The sequence below is a fragment of the Paramormyrops kingsleyae genome, chromosome 8 (assembly GCF_048594095.1).
Source record: "Paramormyrops kingsleyae isolate MSU_618 chromosome 8, PKINGS_0.4, whole genome shotgun sequence".
Taxonomy (NCBI): Eukaryota; Metazoa; Chordata; class Actinopteri; order Osteoglossiformes; family Mormyridae; genus Paramormyrops; species Paramormyrops kingsleyae.
In genome coordinates, this window is record NC_132804.1 from 9,716,022 (window position 1) to 9,732,892 (window position 16,871).

At 46.5% G+C, this 16,871-nt stretch overlaps 1 protein-coding gene across 4 annotated transcripts in view; it reads right to left on the minus strand.

The window, feature by feature from the left end:
* Positions 1 to 1,405: 1,405 nt before the first annotated feature.
* arhgef10la (Rho guanine nucleotide exchange factor (GEF) 10-like a) overlaps positions 1,406 to 16,871 on the minus strand; it is a 69,214-nt gene continuing 53,748 nt past the window's right edge. For 3 of the 4 annotated variants that reach the window (XM_072715136.1, XM_072715138.1, XM_072715139.1), the window contains 7 exons: positions 15,101 to 15,330; positions 14,226 to 14,383; positions 11,179 to 11,321; positions 9,720 to 9,749; positions 7,249 to 7,420; positions 3,604 to 3,726; positions 1,406 to 3,376 (listed from right to left, as the gene is read on the minus strand). In XM_072715136.1, the coding sequence (XP_072571237.1) occupies positions 2,901 to 3,376; positions 3,604 to 3,726; positions 7,249 to 7,420; positions 9,720 to 9,749; positions 11,179 to 11,321; positions 14,226 to 14,383; positions 15,101 to 15,330 (1,332 nt within the window). In that variant the 3' untranslated portion in view covers positions 1,406 to 2,900. The remainder of the gene's footprint in view (positions 3,377 to 3,603; positions 3,727 to 7,248; positions 7,421 to 9,719; positions 9,750 to 11,178; positions 11,322 to 14,225; positions 14,384 to 15,100; positions 15,331 to 16,871) is intronic. The other variant, XM_072715137.1, reaches the window with a different exon arrangement.

A 16,871-nucleotide genomic window follows, 5' to 3' on the forward strand; every position in this document is an offset into this window, starting at 1 on the left:
TGGAGTAGTACAGCTTTTATATTCCAGGCAGGCGGGAGGGAGAATTTTTCAGCCACAGTATTAACACCACTGGCACAAAGCAAAGAGGACCCACTGGGAATGAGGAGGGCCTGTGCAGTGCAGGCGATGCCCAGCTACAGTGCGATTACACAGGTACTGCTTATGTCAGTGCAATCCCCCCCTCCACTGGAAAATGAGCAACACCATTTTAGTAAAAAAAACACGCTCACCATGGAGGAACAAACAAAAAAAATCATCTTAGCGCCAAACAAAACAATGACAAACCGCTAACAACTGTGCCAAGTGTGGAATATTCCAGCATGGAGGTTAAAGGGTCATATTTCATGACACCTAATCTGAAGCATTCTTCAGTTAGGTTTTTCTAAAACGTTCTTGAAGGTTGTAGGTGACGTGCCTTGGTAAAGAAATGACTAATGAATAAAGTAGGCAAAAATACTTAAAAAAAAAAATCTATCAGCAAACTTTATTTTAGACAGTGAACATTGATCATTGGTTGGCGTTAAGGGGCAATAAACGACATACCAAAACATGAAAGTCTGTAAAAAAAAAAAAAAAAAACACACAATATTGCTTCTCCCCAAAAGCAACTACACCGTTAGGAACCACCTTGTTCGGAACTTAAACTTAAACCCTAACCCTAACTGTCACTAATTCACTCGGCCCATTACTGGGCTGCGAATCCAGGCCTCCTGCTGGGAAAAGGCAGCAAAACAGCCGTGGCTATTGGGAGGGGGAGGGGGAGTAGGGTATCGCTGATAAACACCTTTAATTCTGGCTGTGCTGGTGCTGCGTTCTTCCTCGTGTTGCGCCGTCTGTCTTCGCCTCTCCCCTGCGGACACGCGGCCAGCTTCCCCCCCGCTTCCCCCCCCAGCTTCCCCCCCGCTTCCCCCTTTCTCTGGCGGCTCCCGGGTCACAGACACGTAGCTCCTTGACTGCAGAAGAGATCGATTTGCTAACCGACTGGGCAGACAGGTGCAGCGCTGGGATCAAGGCCAGGCAGCAATTTAACTTAAGTACTGCAAAGTGTCTTCCACCCGGAGGTGTCTATTGGACCTCACCGGCCGCCAAAGCAATCAAGCTAAGAATCTCCGGAAGGACGTCGACACGGGGACTGCCTCCGTGTGTCGTGTGTGACAACATTACTAGCATTGCAAGTTATCTTCCAGACAGGAGTTTAGTGGTCCGGAGCAGACGGTGTTAATGAACTCTATTAATTAGATGGAACCAGTGGGGGCTGACAGATTTTCCAGTGAGAAACGCTTTTGGGACAGTTTTAGCCATATTCAGATTTATACACTTCATTTTGGGTTAGCTGTTGCATCTTAATGTCAGCTTAATGTTGCTCTCTTTAGTGTCACTTGAACATTGATTTCCAGGCCAATAGTAGCTTATTATTATTATTATTATTTGTTTTTATATCAATCATCAATCCAGAACTGTAAAGATATCAAACATAAACAGATAAATAACACAATAATTGCTGTTACAAATGGCATGAAAATGATCTTACATCCACATTCCCACAGGTCCATGCATGGACATTTACAATAATCATTAACCACCAAAAAATATTTACAGGAAAAATACATAACTATAGTATCACGGGCTGCTGCAGCTCCTGGGCTCTCAGACTGACCCAGTCCAATAAGTTCTGGGCTTTAATTACCCAATTCTGGAGATGTAGTCAGTGTGGCATGAGACAGAACCTTCCAAAGAACAACCAAATGTGTCATTTCACAGCATCCAAAGAAAACCATTTAATACTCTAACAATAACCTTTGACTCACAAAAGGCGCCTTTTTGTTCAGCGTACGCTGCTGTCTGCTCCTTACGGAGGGGAATCTGTGTTTCGCTTCAGCCTGGATTTCGGATCGATCCTCTGCGGAGTGAGAGAGCACAAAGGCCCCCTCCGGGTGACTGGAGTCGCTCTGCTGATAATTATAGCCGCCCTGACAGGTTAATTGCATGGTGATGCTCTTTGCTTGAGTGTTGTGGTGGGTGGGGAGGCCTGCGGAGGAGAAGCCTCTGGCCTAACATCAAGCTGGGCACGAACCTCTCCTCTTCCTGCAGCAGCAGAAGTGATGCTCCTCAGATCTTCTAGAACCCAGCTTTATTTATACATCTCACATATTATTCTCAGCCATTTAATTCTCACCTTGGTCTAATGAGACACTGAGCTACCCAGTCCATCACTGAAACAGAGGCTCTGCTTCTCTGAGATCTTCTTAGTGGAAGGACTGCAATTAGGAGAATCAAGGCCTCAGATTACAAGCTGATTCACATTCAAGATGTAGGACAGTGACCTCTGCTGGTGACCTTTGACCAAGGCGTTCTTCATATGCTGCCAAAGGGAGATAACCGGAACTGTGCCGTTCGTTTGTATTTTATCCCTCCTCTGCCACAGTTCATGCTACGGTTTGAGGTCTGAAAAGTGCATAACTGGTTTTTCTAGAACAAACATACGTCTGCTTGTCTAGACCAATCATACATCTAGTTCCAGCTCCAAAAACTTAAGGCATCACAGGGCCCTTCTGTGGTTACATGACGGGAAAAGTGGAAAATCAGGACCATGACAGCATAGGCAATGCTCGGCCATAATGTAGTTTGATCCAAGCGTTTCCAAAGTTTTCCAGAAGACACAGAAAGGGCTCGTCTGCATGATTTCCATCATAACCATCACAGGCAAAGGGGCTTGAGGTTGGCCCTGGGAACCAGTTGACTTTTGGAGTAGCACCGTGAGGCACAGCTTGGATGGGGAGATGGTATTCAATCGGCTCGTCTGCAGCTGGAGTCCAGTCAGATTGGCATCCAGGCCCACTGCCGAGATCATGCTCACCTTTGAGAGAGCTGGACGGCAGATAGTTCAGAAGAGGATCCAATCAGAAGGCGAGCGGGAACTGCCAAACCATGAGCATACACTCAGCCGCCTCACTGGCGCCCTCTGGAGGCTCCTCCCCCAGGCGTCGGTAGCCCCGCCCACCAGAGAAAACTGCTATGGAGAGCACCCTGTCCTTTGGGGTCTCGTCCCTGCTGGGCAGGCGGCTACGCGCCCAGACCCCGCGGTCCTCACTCAGCCCATAGATGGTGCCGTCCTCTGGCTCATGTTCCGGGGACTGGGCCTGGGATGGGTCTCGACCAATGGCATCCGAGGGCCTGCCAGTCAGTGGCTTCCCTGGCAGGCCTGAGGTGGAGCGCAGGCGGTACCGCAGCATGACCTCGGCGGGCTCGGCCCGGTCATCCACCCGGCCGTCTCGGAAGGAGTCCCGGCTCAGCAGCTCCGAGGGGAGGGAGCTGGAGGCGGCCACCAGGAAGTTCACCGGACCGCAGTGGGCGTTGAGAGACGTCATACCCTTCCCTGAAACAGCCAGAGCCTTGTCACATGACAAACCGAGACTACATTAGGTCTGATAGCCCAGTCGCGGGTAAATATGGGTTAGAAAGTACAGCATCAAGGCTTCTGATTCTCACGCACCACCCCGCTGGAAATTACTATTATTATTGTTATTTTTCTCATATTTTAGTCCCTATTTTCACACAAGTGTAGGTCACCGATGAGGCCCCCACCCCCAGAAGTGTGCTCACCTCTTATGATGGGGATGCCCTCCAGTCTGGGCACGGGCAGCGTGATGATGATGCCCAGAGAGGTGCCCACCCACAGCAGCCCCTGACACACCATCAGGCTCGTGACCCGATCGCCCGTCTGCCCTGCGGAGGAAAAGGTGAAGGGGAAACGAGGCGCTTGGTGGGTTTGGATGCAGACACAGAGACACCCGCTATTGCAAACACAGCCTTGCAGATCATCACCCAGTTAACCCAAAGTCACACTTAGCCTCACCCACTTTCAGGCTCCTCCCCCCACATCCCCACCTCCCAACCACCAATTCTTTTCATCCATCATCTGCTGTTGCCAACTCATGTGGAATTCCACGTCACATTCCCAGCCCTCTCTGCCAATATGGTTTGTTTGTGGAGATTAAAACCCCATGCATGACGCACGCACTCCCAGCATTCTCGATCAGCACCATTTAGCAGAACACTAACTGCCACTTATCGTCCCGTGTCCTCCATTCCGCCGCCAGTGAACATAGGGGACTGTTTGATTATTGACCACGGGCGGCTCATCAGAGGCGCTTTGCTGACCATTATTTTTATCCACCTGTTCTGTCCTGCAGCCTCCACTGTCACAGAGCTGCATCACAGCCGCAAGCCTCGTTAGCATCCGCTTCCGAGTCTGCAGTGGGCTCTTCCGTGTCGTGCCCTGTGAATGTGGGTCTGATCGATTAACGTGTTGACGGTCAGGAGGCGCCTGATCAGGGTGCTAACCACATACGGAAGCCCTCGTTAAATACAGAGGTGGCACTGCGAGACTCATTGCTGGAGACAGGAAGCCATCAGGAAGTCAAAACTGGGATATGCAATATACTGTACATGTGATATACTATATATCTACATGATACTGTGCTAGGTTACCTAGGACCTAACCAGATGTCTTAGAACCATAAATAGCATTTGCTGCTATATTGCTGCTGCCACAGTAGGCTAGGGAAGTTAAAGGTTCTAAGGTAATACGTGAATCTATTCTGGGTCGACCCACCCTATAAGCAACATAGGCAATCGCCTATGGCTGCATTCTGTTACATAACAGTTATCAATGCGACTTTTAATATTTCACTACTTTTATTGTGAAAGAGATGCGAGCTATTGTAGGTAGTTATCAAGCATTTCATAGATTAGCCATTTGATGTTCATTTATCTAATATAGAAGAATTGACCAAATTTATTTTCTGCTGCCATATGGAGTTTGAGGGGTCTTAGCAGAGCCTAGCGCGCAACACTCAGGGCCGGCCCTGATCTATGCAGAACCCCCCCCCCACCCCACACACACACACACACATGGCAGGTAAAATCCTGGCTAAATCACAAAGAGGACAGTGTCATCCAATGCAATTTTCCTGATGCCTTCGCTTCCTAAATGTCAAGGGTTTGGCTATTAAGCTACACTGACCCCGAAGAGTCTGATCCTCTACATTCGTACTTTGGAACCTTCAGTAAAGGGACATGCTTGTCATCTGCTTGGAGGGGGGGTGCATTACGGTTGGGATTAAAAGCTGATCTTTAATTTCTTTCTTATCGTGGGTTTGGGAATAATGTCCGGGATCAGTCAGCAATCGGTGTTTAATAATGCCATTGGCATTCATGCAGGGTGCCTTTAAGGATTACGGCCAGTGGGTTTGAAATCAGCAAATTAGCCACGATTTTCCTGGTCTGAAAAGACTTTTATTTGCTTACAGCGTTCTCGCTGCAAATGGCTTCCAGGTCCCTGTATTGGATCTTTCTCCTTTCCCCACTTGTGTGTTTTTGTGCACTTGGGCAGAATGTGTGCACCGCGCAGCGTGACTTTAGAAATGTTCTTCTGTTCGTCTGCTTTGTGATTTTTTACATTACTCTCAAGGCTGATGAATCGGAGAAGAGGAACTGACTGCCGATTTAGGTTTTTGTGGCCCATAATAATAGTTATCTGCATTTTTGATGTTGGTGCGTGTATGACGTTGAATGGAAGCGGCCGCTCTTGGTTTCTCTGTCCCCGGATGTTGCAGAACAACAGGACAGAAACTCCTGGCCTTTCTGTGCCTGTTTTCGCATGCAAGCACGTATGTCAGGCTCTCTGTCGATAGCAGATAACACGCTGGGGTGCTCTGATAAATATTTCATCTGTCAGGAGTGCAGGAAGACAGCAGGGGTTCGGGGTCTCGGGGAGATCTAATACGGGGGGGGGGCGGAAAGCAGGGATCATGGGCGAAATAAGGGGAGGACAATGGGGAAGGAGGGATGTGGAGCGGCATGGAGACAGAGGGACAAAAGCATACATGGGAGGGGCAAGTGGAGGAGAGACAAAGGGTCTGTGTGCTGGGGACAGGAGAGCGTTTCCATAGCAACCCACCCCATCATGAAAGCTTAGTCTCCAACACTGCATGGCTCCTTGAAGGCATTGATGTGCTATTGGCTCCTCCCACTAACGCAGCCACATCCTGCTCTCAGGTCTTTAGCGTATCGCTCATCTGTGTCCATATCCGGGAGCTGCATCGCCTCTGGCGACCTCCAGAGGCGTCTTGTGGTGACTACAGTGCTCAGAGTCACACCTGCTGAAACTCCCCAGACGACTCCCGACCCCCCTTCTCTTGCTTCCATCTCATTCGCTCCTCCTGCTTGCCGTTTCACCCTCTAGTTGCATCTCTGGGTCACGTGGCATAAGAGGGTTTGCTGTTCTAGCTAAGCTATTCATGAAAAAGGCTTGAAGAAGCCATTTACGGAGCGAATCTCAATGATGCTAAATCAAGCGGGTTAGTTGAGGATTAATCTATCCCAGGATGAGAAATGTTTTGTCGAAATGATACATAAAGATCTTTCTGCATGTTTTTCATCTATAAAACTCACAGTTTCAGTCAATCACCAATTCCCCCTTAAACACTACAGTTTCAATGTATTCAGGTCTTTCTTTTAAGAGGCGGCATATTTTAGCTCATTAGCACAAACACACCTATAATAAATTAGAATGTAGAGATCAGTGGTCATTGCTGACACACAACAATGAAATGTGTCCTAATTCAGCGCCCGGGGAGCAGTGCTTGAGGGGGTGGGGGGGGGGGGGGGGTACCGTGCTCAGGGTACCTCAGTGATGCCTTGCTAGTCAGGGATTCGAACCAACAATCTTTCAATTACAAGTGCGCGTCCCTAACCATTAAGCCACCACTGAAGGTACCTGTAGATTATCAGGGTGGGGCAGGTAAGCCCAAGATTGGGGCAAAGTCAGCAAAGGGGTTCATGTGTTCACACCTGGGGCTTGTAACCCGACCTGTAAGGCTCTGTTCTGATTTTTGTTTTCAGCCCCAGAACACACATCCACCCCCTGCTGCAACTTTTCTCTATACCCAGTACCCAAGGTACTTCTTCCCTCAGGCTAATGCCGAATCCCCCCCATTTTGTTTTCATCCCAGTTCCTCCATTCTGTGAAACATAATCCCAATCCTCCCATCACCATCTCAAATGACTCTGTTACATATCCGGCCCCCATAAAGTGAGGTCCCAGACCGCATTCTGTAAGCCAGGATGCTGCCTGTACATGACACCTAGTCCATCCAACCATGCATAGCTAAGGAAACCCTCAGTGAGCGAGGGGAGGAGAGAAGCTACTTTCTGCACTTTTTGCAATTAAAACCTAAAACCTACCGGGACTCAGGAAGGCAGACGGCGTGGAGATGTTGATCTCCTGCAGAAGTGCCAGAGTTTCTGTGTGGAAGAGGCGGATGGAGGAACTCTCAGAGAAGGCCATCCAGACACCACCCCCCGCCCGGACCATTTGGGTGACGCTCATCTGTGGATCCTGGTGGGCCTCGAACCTCTGAGAGAGAGACAGAGAGAGAGACAGAGAGACAGAGAGAGAGAGAGAGCTAAGTCACCATGGAAACATTGGAGCTGAGATGGGAATCAAGAAGTGAAAAGCAGGAGCGGAACGGCAGCAGGAGCGGAACGGCAGCAGGAGCGGAACGGCAGCAGGAGCGGAACGGCAGCAGGAGCGGAACGGCAGCAGGAGCGGAACGGCAGCAGGAGCGGTGGGAAATGATGTTACCCACATGGAACGGGTTGATGGGGAGGAGGACAAAATCTGTGGATTCAAATCCCCCCCCTCCTCTCAATCACTCACTCACCCAAACCCAGACTCAAGCTTACAAATAGATTACAAAAACAGCCTTGTAAATTGGATAGACCTTATGGGAGCTGATTAGAAATTCATTAAAGGGCCTTCAAGAAGCTGAGTGGTACTCCACGAAAATTTGAAACCTGAAACAAGAAAACACACACACACACACACACACACACAGACATCAGCACCTAATCAAGCCAACACTCATAACAGGCTGGAAAGCAATCCATCACATCCCCAGCGTCGTGCTGCAATTAGCCACAGATCCAGCCCCACCCTCGACACCCAACCAGCAACTGCAGACGCCTCATTCACATACGGCCACTTTAGTCTGTCCTTAAGGCCAAAGCCGGGCCTAAGGGAAATGCTGATTAAATGTTGCTTGTTATTCTTTTGCCATTTAGTTTTCCTTGAGGAATGTGTTTTCTGTGTATACCATGGAAGGTTGGGAAGACCCCAGGGAAAGTGGAAAAAAAGCCCAGAGAGATCCCTCAATCAAATCCCTGAGCTGGATTTCTCTGTCCATCCTGCTCCACGCTCCACTCCTGGATTTTTTCAGCACCAAGCATCCGGACCCCCTGGCCTCCCCTTTGGTTCAGCCGTACCAGGGTTAGTGTCAGTCCTGCCTGGACTGGGAACAGGGACCACGATGCCTCGGCGTGCAGCGCAAGACGGGCCGCCACCGGCATCTCCCTGCAGCCTGCGGCTAACAAAGCACCGAGTGTGCCCGACGGGTCAGCGAGGAAGCAATGAGGCATAGCCCGGAGGGCAGGTGGGACGCGGCCCAATGAGGCGGAAAACACTGGGGCGTAATGGTCTGTCGAGAGGGCTCTGGTGCACAGCACCAGTGCAGGCTGGGAAAAGGACAGGGAGCTTCACATTTATCTGTGTCTGTGTGTAACATCTGTCTGTGCCTTTCCATCAGTCTATCCAGACATCTGTCAGTACCTTTCTGTACAGCTGTTTATATACCTCTGTCCATATATTTATACATATGCATGTGTATATCCATCTGTATACAGATATGTCTGTGCCTTTTAATCTATCTAGAGATCTGTCTGCCTGTATATCCAACTATTTATAGATCTGTCTATTCCTTTCTATCCATTTATTTATAGATCTGTCTGTGCCTTTCCATCAATCTATCTAGATCTGTCAGTGCATTTCTATGTGTCTATTTATAGATCTGCCTGTGTCTTTCTATCAATCTATCTAAAGATCTGTCAGTGCCTTTCTATACAACTATTTATAGATCTGTCTGTGCCTGTATATCCATCTATTTATAGATCTGTATATTCCTTTCTATCCATTTATTTATAGATCTGTCTGTGCCTTTCCATCAATCTATCTAGAGATCTGTCAGTGTCTTTCTATGTATCTATTTATAGATCTGCCTGCGTCTTTCTATCCATCTGTTTATAGATTGTCTGTGTCTTGATCCATCTATTTATAGAACTTTCGATGCCATCCATCCATCCATCCATATTCTAAACCCACTTGCAGGGTCACTGGGGTTTGGGGTGTTGCCCTGTCATATTGTCTGCTTGTTTGGTCTTACAATAAATCAATCACTGTATCAATTAATGCACCTGTCTCTGTATTAGTCCAGTGTACTCTGTCTCCGCCTGTCCACCCATCTACTGTCTGTCTGTCCCTGTCTGCCTGCATGTGGGGACAGACTGATTTACACAAAGGCCTTGTGTAATGGGCCCTTCCACCGTAATGTCCCAGCCTGTTGGAGCTCCACACTCATTTTGTCATGGGGATCAGCTTGTGTGTACATGTGGGATCAGTGGAGGAGAGCTGTAAGCTGCCCTCGAGCAGAGTCTGACTCACCCATGGGAGCCGCACGCTACCGCCCTCTACTGTTAGGGAGGAGCAAATAAAGAAAAGCGCTGCAGGGTGACAGGCAGTTGGTGGAGGTGGAGGAGGGGGGTAAGTTCCACCCTTTGACTGAGCATGCTTAGAGCACTGACGCTCTCAGAAATGTTTTTACCTTTTGACTCTTCTGCAGCGGGCGAGTGCCCTGCCCAAAACAATAACAGGGAATTTGAATCCTCTCAAATAAATGCAGCTTTTCAAACTGTTTGTTTGATTCTTTATTAACTTTATGGGTTTTGTTCTCACAGTCGCGCAGAAGAGCGTCACCCATCTAAAGTCACAGGCCCAGCTTGGCACCAGACCAGTCTGACGGCAGATACTGGGATACGACACAGCACGTTGACACTAGTCTGCCGCTTCCACAGGATGTGACGCATTGAATAAGAGTGGTGATGCAGCACAGATCGTTAACAAGTCAGACTTCATTAATTACCATTCTGCGGCTGTCATGCAGATGCACATACTATGAAAAGTCCTGGGGCATGTGGGTAATTAACAGAGCCTTTGCAGACACCTCCAGTGTAGCCTGGACGTCTTTGCCTCGCTCTTCTTTTGCATTTATCCATTCTGAAGACTCAGAGGACCTTATCGACGTATGGATTGAGTTCGTTTTCTTAAACCAGCCTCCCCCACAATACCAAAATCACATGCTCCCGTTGCCTGGTGATGCTGTCTTTGGACTGGGGTGCTGTAAATCACTTTCCGGACCAGTAAGACCAGTGAAGCAAATGCGCCCCCCTCCCACTGCTCTACCTGCTTAAATTCCTCATTGGAGTGACCCCTCCCTGCGAGGGCACAGAAGGCCCTCTATGGACAGGATATCCGCGTCCCAGGAGCTACAATTACAGCCGAAAAAACTGACTGTGGAGCCGAAGTCTGGCAGAAGCCAAGGTGGGGCCTTGGGCTCACTCTCCAGTGTAAGAGTGCATTATTATTACTATTATTATTATTATTATTATTATTACTACTATTGTTATTATTATTACTACTATTATTAGTATCACTATTATTATTATTAATATTGTCATTGTTATTATTACTATCATTATTATTACTATTATTGTTATTATTATTATTACTATTATTATCATTATTATTATTACTATTCTTATTATTACTATCATTATTACTATTATTATTAATACTATTATTATTACTATTATTATTATTACTACTATTATTACTATTACTATTATTATTATTAGTTGTTTTGCTTCTTAGTTTAGCACTCAGTGGGGGGGGGCAGATATTCAGGGCTGAGGAGAGATGGAGCGAGTACTCTGGATGGGGGGGCAGATATTGAGGGCTGTGGAGAGATGGGATGGGCATTCTGGGTGGGGGGGCAGATATTCAGGGCTGTGGAGAGATGGGTGGGCATTCTGGGTGGGGGGGCAGATATTCAGGGCTGAGGAGAGATGGGGTGGGCACTCTGGGTGGGGGGGCAGATATTCAGGGCTGAGGAGAGATGGAGTGGGTACTCTGGGTGGGGGGGCAGATATTCAGGGCTGAGGAGAGATGGGGCGGGCACTCTGGGTAGGGGGGGCAGATATTGGGGGGGTATGGAGTTCACCTACCTCCGTTTCCAAGCTGCCAGTCTTGATGGTGGTCACCCAGTTGGCACTGCTAGCCCAGATCGAGTCCTCCAGCACCAGAAGGGCCTTTACTGGCTCTGGACCGACCTCAACCCGCCTGCTGGACGCAGGGTCCCACAGCTCTTCTGGAAAGAGAGAAAACTTGTTACGCTTCCATCACAAAGCCTCCATCAAAGAAATCGCATCACTTCCTGTCAGCTCCCTCATCGAATCTCATAATGCTGTGCCGTATTTCTCCACAACATTGGGTAAATTGACACCATAAAGGGTTTGACATTAAAACATTCAAATTAGCAAAGCTAACTTATTATTAATTTTTGGAAACCCAGACATTGCATGCTGGCATGGATTGGAATGGCAGGACTTTGAGACGGGACTTTCTGTGAAAGCGAACAAAGAACAGGTTGTAAACTGAAATAACAACAACCAAAATAAGCATCAGAGTTTAGTCTTCCGAGCGGCTCCAGAAAAAAAGTCATAAATCACATTTACAATGTAGACTCAGCAAGACAATCACTCCCCCTCTGTTAGCTGGAAGGCAGAGCGAAACCGTTTCGTTAAGGTTTAATTACCGGACACCCACCACAGTTGGCATTGCCGGAATTATAATTTGAATTATATGTTTTTTTTATTATTAACCTTCATACCCATGTTAATGAAGCAAAATTATAGGAGGAAGTGCACTGAGCCATTTAATTAACATTTTGAATTGTTTATTTCTACCTTTGAAACTGAAGTAGCTTTTTTTCTTGCCCCCCCCCCCCCCAACTCTACCCCAGGTTAATTGCCTGGAATAATTTAAATGTCACCCGCCCCCCCACCACCTTCCCCTGCAGTCTGGACCCATTCATGCTTTTAGTAAACCTCTGTTCCGGACACTTTGGGTCCAAAAAAATAAATAAATAATGTGACTGGACACAGTTAGCATTAACCGAGCCATTTAACCCACTTTCTGAAACCGCAGAGCTTTCGGACACAAAGATTCCACCCTCCCCACCCCCCCCCGCGGCCTTTTTAACTACTGCACCCCCCACCTTCACTTTCCTCGCCGCCGCTGTCATTGCCACAGTTTCTAGGCTTAATCACTCAATCTCCTGGCAATCAAGATATTAGAAAGGGAACGACCCCCCCGGTGCAGCAAAATGAAAGGAATACACTGTGTATCTGCCTCCAGCAGCCCCCCTAACACCCCCAGAATGCGTCTCCTGAGACAGGCTCGCGTTTCCTTACGTCTGTGAACTTAATTTCGGAACGCGCTGAAGCGTTCAGACGTCTCGCAGCTGCCGTAATTACACTGAAAAGGACCGCGACTCGCGCACTGTTCCCGTGACGTTAAGATAAGGTCATATTTATGAGTCGTTTGACTGCTCTCATTTCCAGATATTCAGCTTCAGCAGTGTGGGTTGTGGAAACTACCTTAGACCACCAACTGCCCACCCTATCTAATGCAAGGTCGTCATCCATTTTGCTCCAAAGGAACTCACCAGTTTACCCATTTGTTACTGCTGTACATTCTATTGGAACAGTTGAGACGCCCCTTACCATTCAGTGTCTGAATTAAATCAGTCATTTAGGACGGTAATTGGATTCGTTTGGCCATGCTCCTCATTTCACAGATAAATGCCTTTACAAACTTGCTCATCCGCTCGCAAGGTGTCCAGCTAAAAAAACAACTCTTCAGGAATCGGAATTCATCAGGAGGGAACGAGCACTAGGCGGTCAGCACGTGCTACCAGGACATTAACACCAGCAAAGCAGTGTGCAGCACGTGTGGTTGTGATTGATGAATTCAAATTTCACTTTTATGGTTCTCCTTTGGTGTTTTATCCATGTCGACCCCACTGAACTTCGGCATCAAGTAAAAATGGAACATGCAAGGAAAGTTTTATTACTATCGTTCAATTAAGCAGCACTGTTCACGGTCCATAGTCTGTTCCTATTTTTATGTACTTTAATATAAAGCACATTACTCAAGGACTGTCTATTTGAATGAAGGTTCACTAATTGTATTTACACCCATGAAAGTCCTCATGCTAGTTGTGTATACATTATCTACTGTTATACAGTATGCAATGTAAAATCTTCAGGTTTTTGATCAGTAGTGACATCGCTTAATTTGTCTAGTGACCTAAGCTGTCAGTCCCTAATTGCGCTTATTATTATTTTTTTTTTTGGATTAATGTGCTTTAGCATCGGAATGAGGAAAATTGTAATTTCATTTAAATGAACTTTCTCTCCGACACTGCAATTTTTCTTTAATGCAGTCACATGGGAACATATGCGAGTTCCCAGATAATCACCTCAAATCTGGCTGTGCGGCAAAGTGAACGTTAGTTTTTGTTACTGTCTGGAAAATTGTTTCACATGATACAACAGTGCTGTGTTTTTGTTCTGTCTGAGCTACTAATTAGCTGAGCTGAACTGAAACAGATTGTGAATTAGTGATTTAGGCAAATCCTGACAGTGAGATATTACTTTTTTAATGTTTTTTTTGCACCGTGTTTTTTCCTATAGAGAAAATTAACAAAACTAAATGTTCTTAGTAATCGATAAAGTGTTAACCAGCTGAGCAAAAAATGGATTAACACACTAATGGTTGCTTAAACTTAGGTTGTGAAATTAAGTATGTAAAAGCCTGATAAACATTTGCTATATTGAATATGAATTAATACAGATTTGTTTGATGAAAACAAATAAGCCATAATAATAGAAGTAACAATGTAATATGTGTTAATGTTAAGCTAAAATATGCTTTTTTATGGATCTGTCTGTTTCCATCTCTCCCATTTAAAAATGCCACTTGCAGGCAGGACAGGAGCAAATTTTGGCAAATCACGGGGGGGGGTCCTGGAGGGGGTCGCAGGTCCCAGACAAGACACCAGCAGGACACAAATCTGTCGCTCTCACCTCTTATAAATGTGATACCCAAGCCAGTCTGTCAAGTGTAATTACTCAGGAAGCTGGTTGGAACACGAGTGAGCATGACCCCAGGATCGATCAAGTGTGTGTGTGAGGGGGGGGGTGTTCACCTCCATTGTGGCGGCTGTACACCCTCACTGTCCCGTCCCTCAGCCCGGCAAAGAGCAAGTTTCCCAAATGTTTCAGGCACAGTACGGGACACCTCTCAGGGGTCCTGAAGGCCAAGAGGCACTGGGTGGAAGTATCCACACTTCCATATATGACGATCCTGGCAAATTAAAACAAAGGTCACACTGATTTAACAATGTTAGGCAACTCATCCCAACATCCAGCACCAAACCAAAACACCAATGAATCAATGGTACATTTAGCCAAAACTACTCACAGTTTAAACAAAACAGAGAATTTCACTTTTAATTCTGCACATTATACCTTTTTAATACGTGATAAAACATTTGGAAAATGCCCCTTAGCTCTTATTCCCTATGAAAAATCTGCTCTTTAGGAGGTTTAAGATAGAACATTTCCAAATGCTAAGTGGGACTTAAAGCATGAAGTACTTCTTAATGGACAGTGTGAGGCTCATTCTGCTGTCGACTTCACCAGCCTAATTATCAGCGTTACAGAGTGAAAACTCCACATGTAACAGCTCCCCCCCCCCACTTTCGGGGGCTGCGGCGCTGTTTCCAGTAAACAGCGCCTCCTGTCATGTTTCGGGTGTACAAAGGGGGAAATTTGGGAAAGGGGTCAGAGGATCTGGAAGGGGGGGGTCTCTGTAATGTTCATACATAAAAATGACCAAGAACATCTTAAATCAGTCAAATGCTGCAATAAATGTTAGAAATTAAAAGAAACATTAACTTGTAGTGAAACGCTGATTTTGACAGCCTGTCTTCATGTCCAGGAAAGTGTGCATGCGGCTTGAGTGACTGAGCCGGTTTACCGCGAGTTTGAGGGTAAGCGTCTGTTTTTGGGGGTATCTCACCTCCCATCCTGAAGTCCTGCACAAATAGTGTTTCCCACACCCACTGGGCCTGTCCCGAAAGCTTCTTCCTCTTCCCCCTCTGTCTCCTCGGCCAGGCCAGGAACCGGGACGTATTCCAGGCAAAGCACCGGCGCCCCCAGCTGGAATGACCTGACCGGGCGGGGCGTGGTCCTATTCAAGGAGAAGATCTCGATGTGTCCTCCCTGGCCGCTGTCGGTACTGCTGGCGACCTGCGTGACAGCGAGCCAGTGGTCACACCATACAGAACCAAACTTTTCAGCACACAACCCCAACCCCACACACTGGAAGAGAAACCATCATCAAATTTCTAGTGCCACGGAGCACATCGATGCCCTGCAATTCATCTCAGGCCAAGTTTCTCTCTGTCAGCGATTTCACTCTGAGGGAAGAGTGAAGTTAAAATCAAATATACTTCCAAATTGAATCTGTCTGCACCTAACTTTTTAAATATATGTCAAATTCATAAACTGCTCACCGTATTAGATTCACAATGTCATCCCTATAACTTCAAACATTTTTTTTTTTACTCCGTTTCATCAGAATAGGAGAAGTGGGGAAGAAAGGAAATGTGTCTTTCAAGGCTCCTTGTCGTCTGATGGTTGAAAGTTTCTGCCTTTTTTAAATAGATGATTGATCTAAATTTTGAACTATAGTTTGGGAAACAACAAAGTCAATCCGAACCCAACCACATGGAGACCATGGGCTGATTTCAACACCTGACCATGTGCCTGGGAAAACACCAGTAGTGGGTTACACCTGCTAAGCTAAGTTCGATCTTAGCCAACGATGGACGAAAATTGCCCTTATGTTCGAGTTTATGCTCTACTAAAAAATAATCGCTTGCACCACGTAAATAGTTTCAACATAGCACTAGTTTATAATGTAAATTTTACACTTCCTTAACATTAGGTCTAATTACAACTTTTGTTTTTTCAGAGATAAAACAAACAACTTTGGCTATGTAAGATCACAAGAAAAATAAGTCATGATCTCAACATAAGTCAGAAAAAGACAATGATGTATGTCCTCTGTGGACTTCCGTCCTATGTAGAGTTGCAGTGAAAAGACAGACAAAGCAGTTGTGTGTTCACATGAATGTGACATTAAATGGTCCTTGCTTTGAGTTTTCCTTCAGTTCTTTAAGTAATACATGTTGTTGTTTGTTTTTTGTGATCCGTCGGCCTCGTACATCATACCTAGCAAGCTACCTAGCCAACACACTTCTTATATCAACATCCAAGGCACATTTATTCACGGGTTTCATTACAGAGAAAACAAATCGGTAGCTATGTATAACCCAAACTCGACAAACATGTCCCGCTTCCGGTAATATTAGACAGTGATAGTGATTGGCTATCCATGGTGAAAAGGTCATTCTGTGTGACAATATTTTTATTTAGTAGCCACTAACTATACTGTAAATTAAGCAGCAATTTCGCACCCAACAAAGAATGCGGCACTAGATTCAAATAAGCTAGTTTCAATGTATGATTTAAGGTACACTTTACACCCGACTTTACGATCGAACTTACGATAAGCTGGTGCAACCCGCTGCAGGGCCTTAAGGAGTCCCTAAAAATAGCCAAGCTCCAACAGCCACAACTGCGACCTCAAGCCCCCAATCTCAGCCCTCCGAAGCTCAACCAAATTATACCCCACAGAAGATCTCTCCCCTGCTCGCGTACACCGACCGGTGTCTGGAACTGCTCCTCGAAGCCAACTTTTCTTCTCCACAAGCTGCCTGCTAATT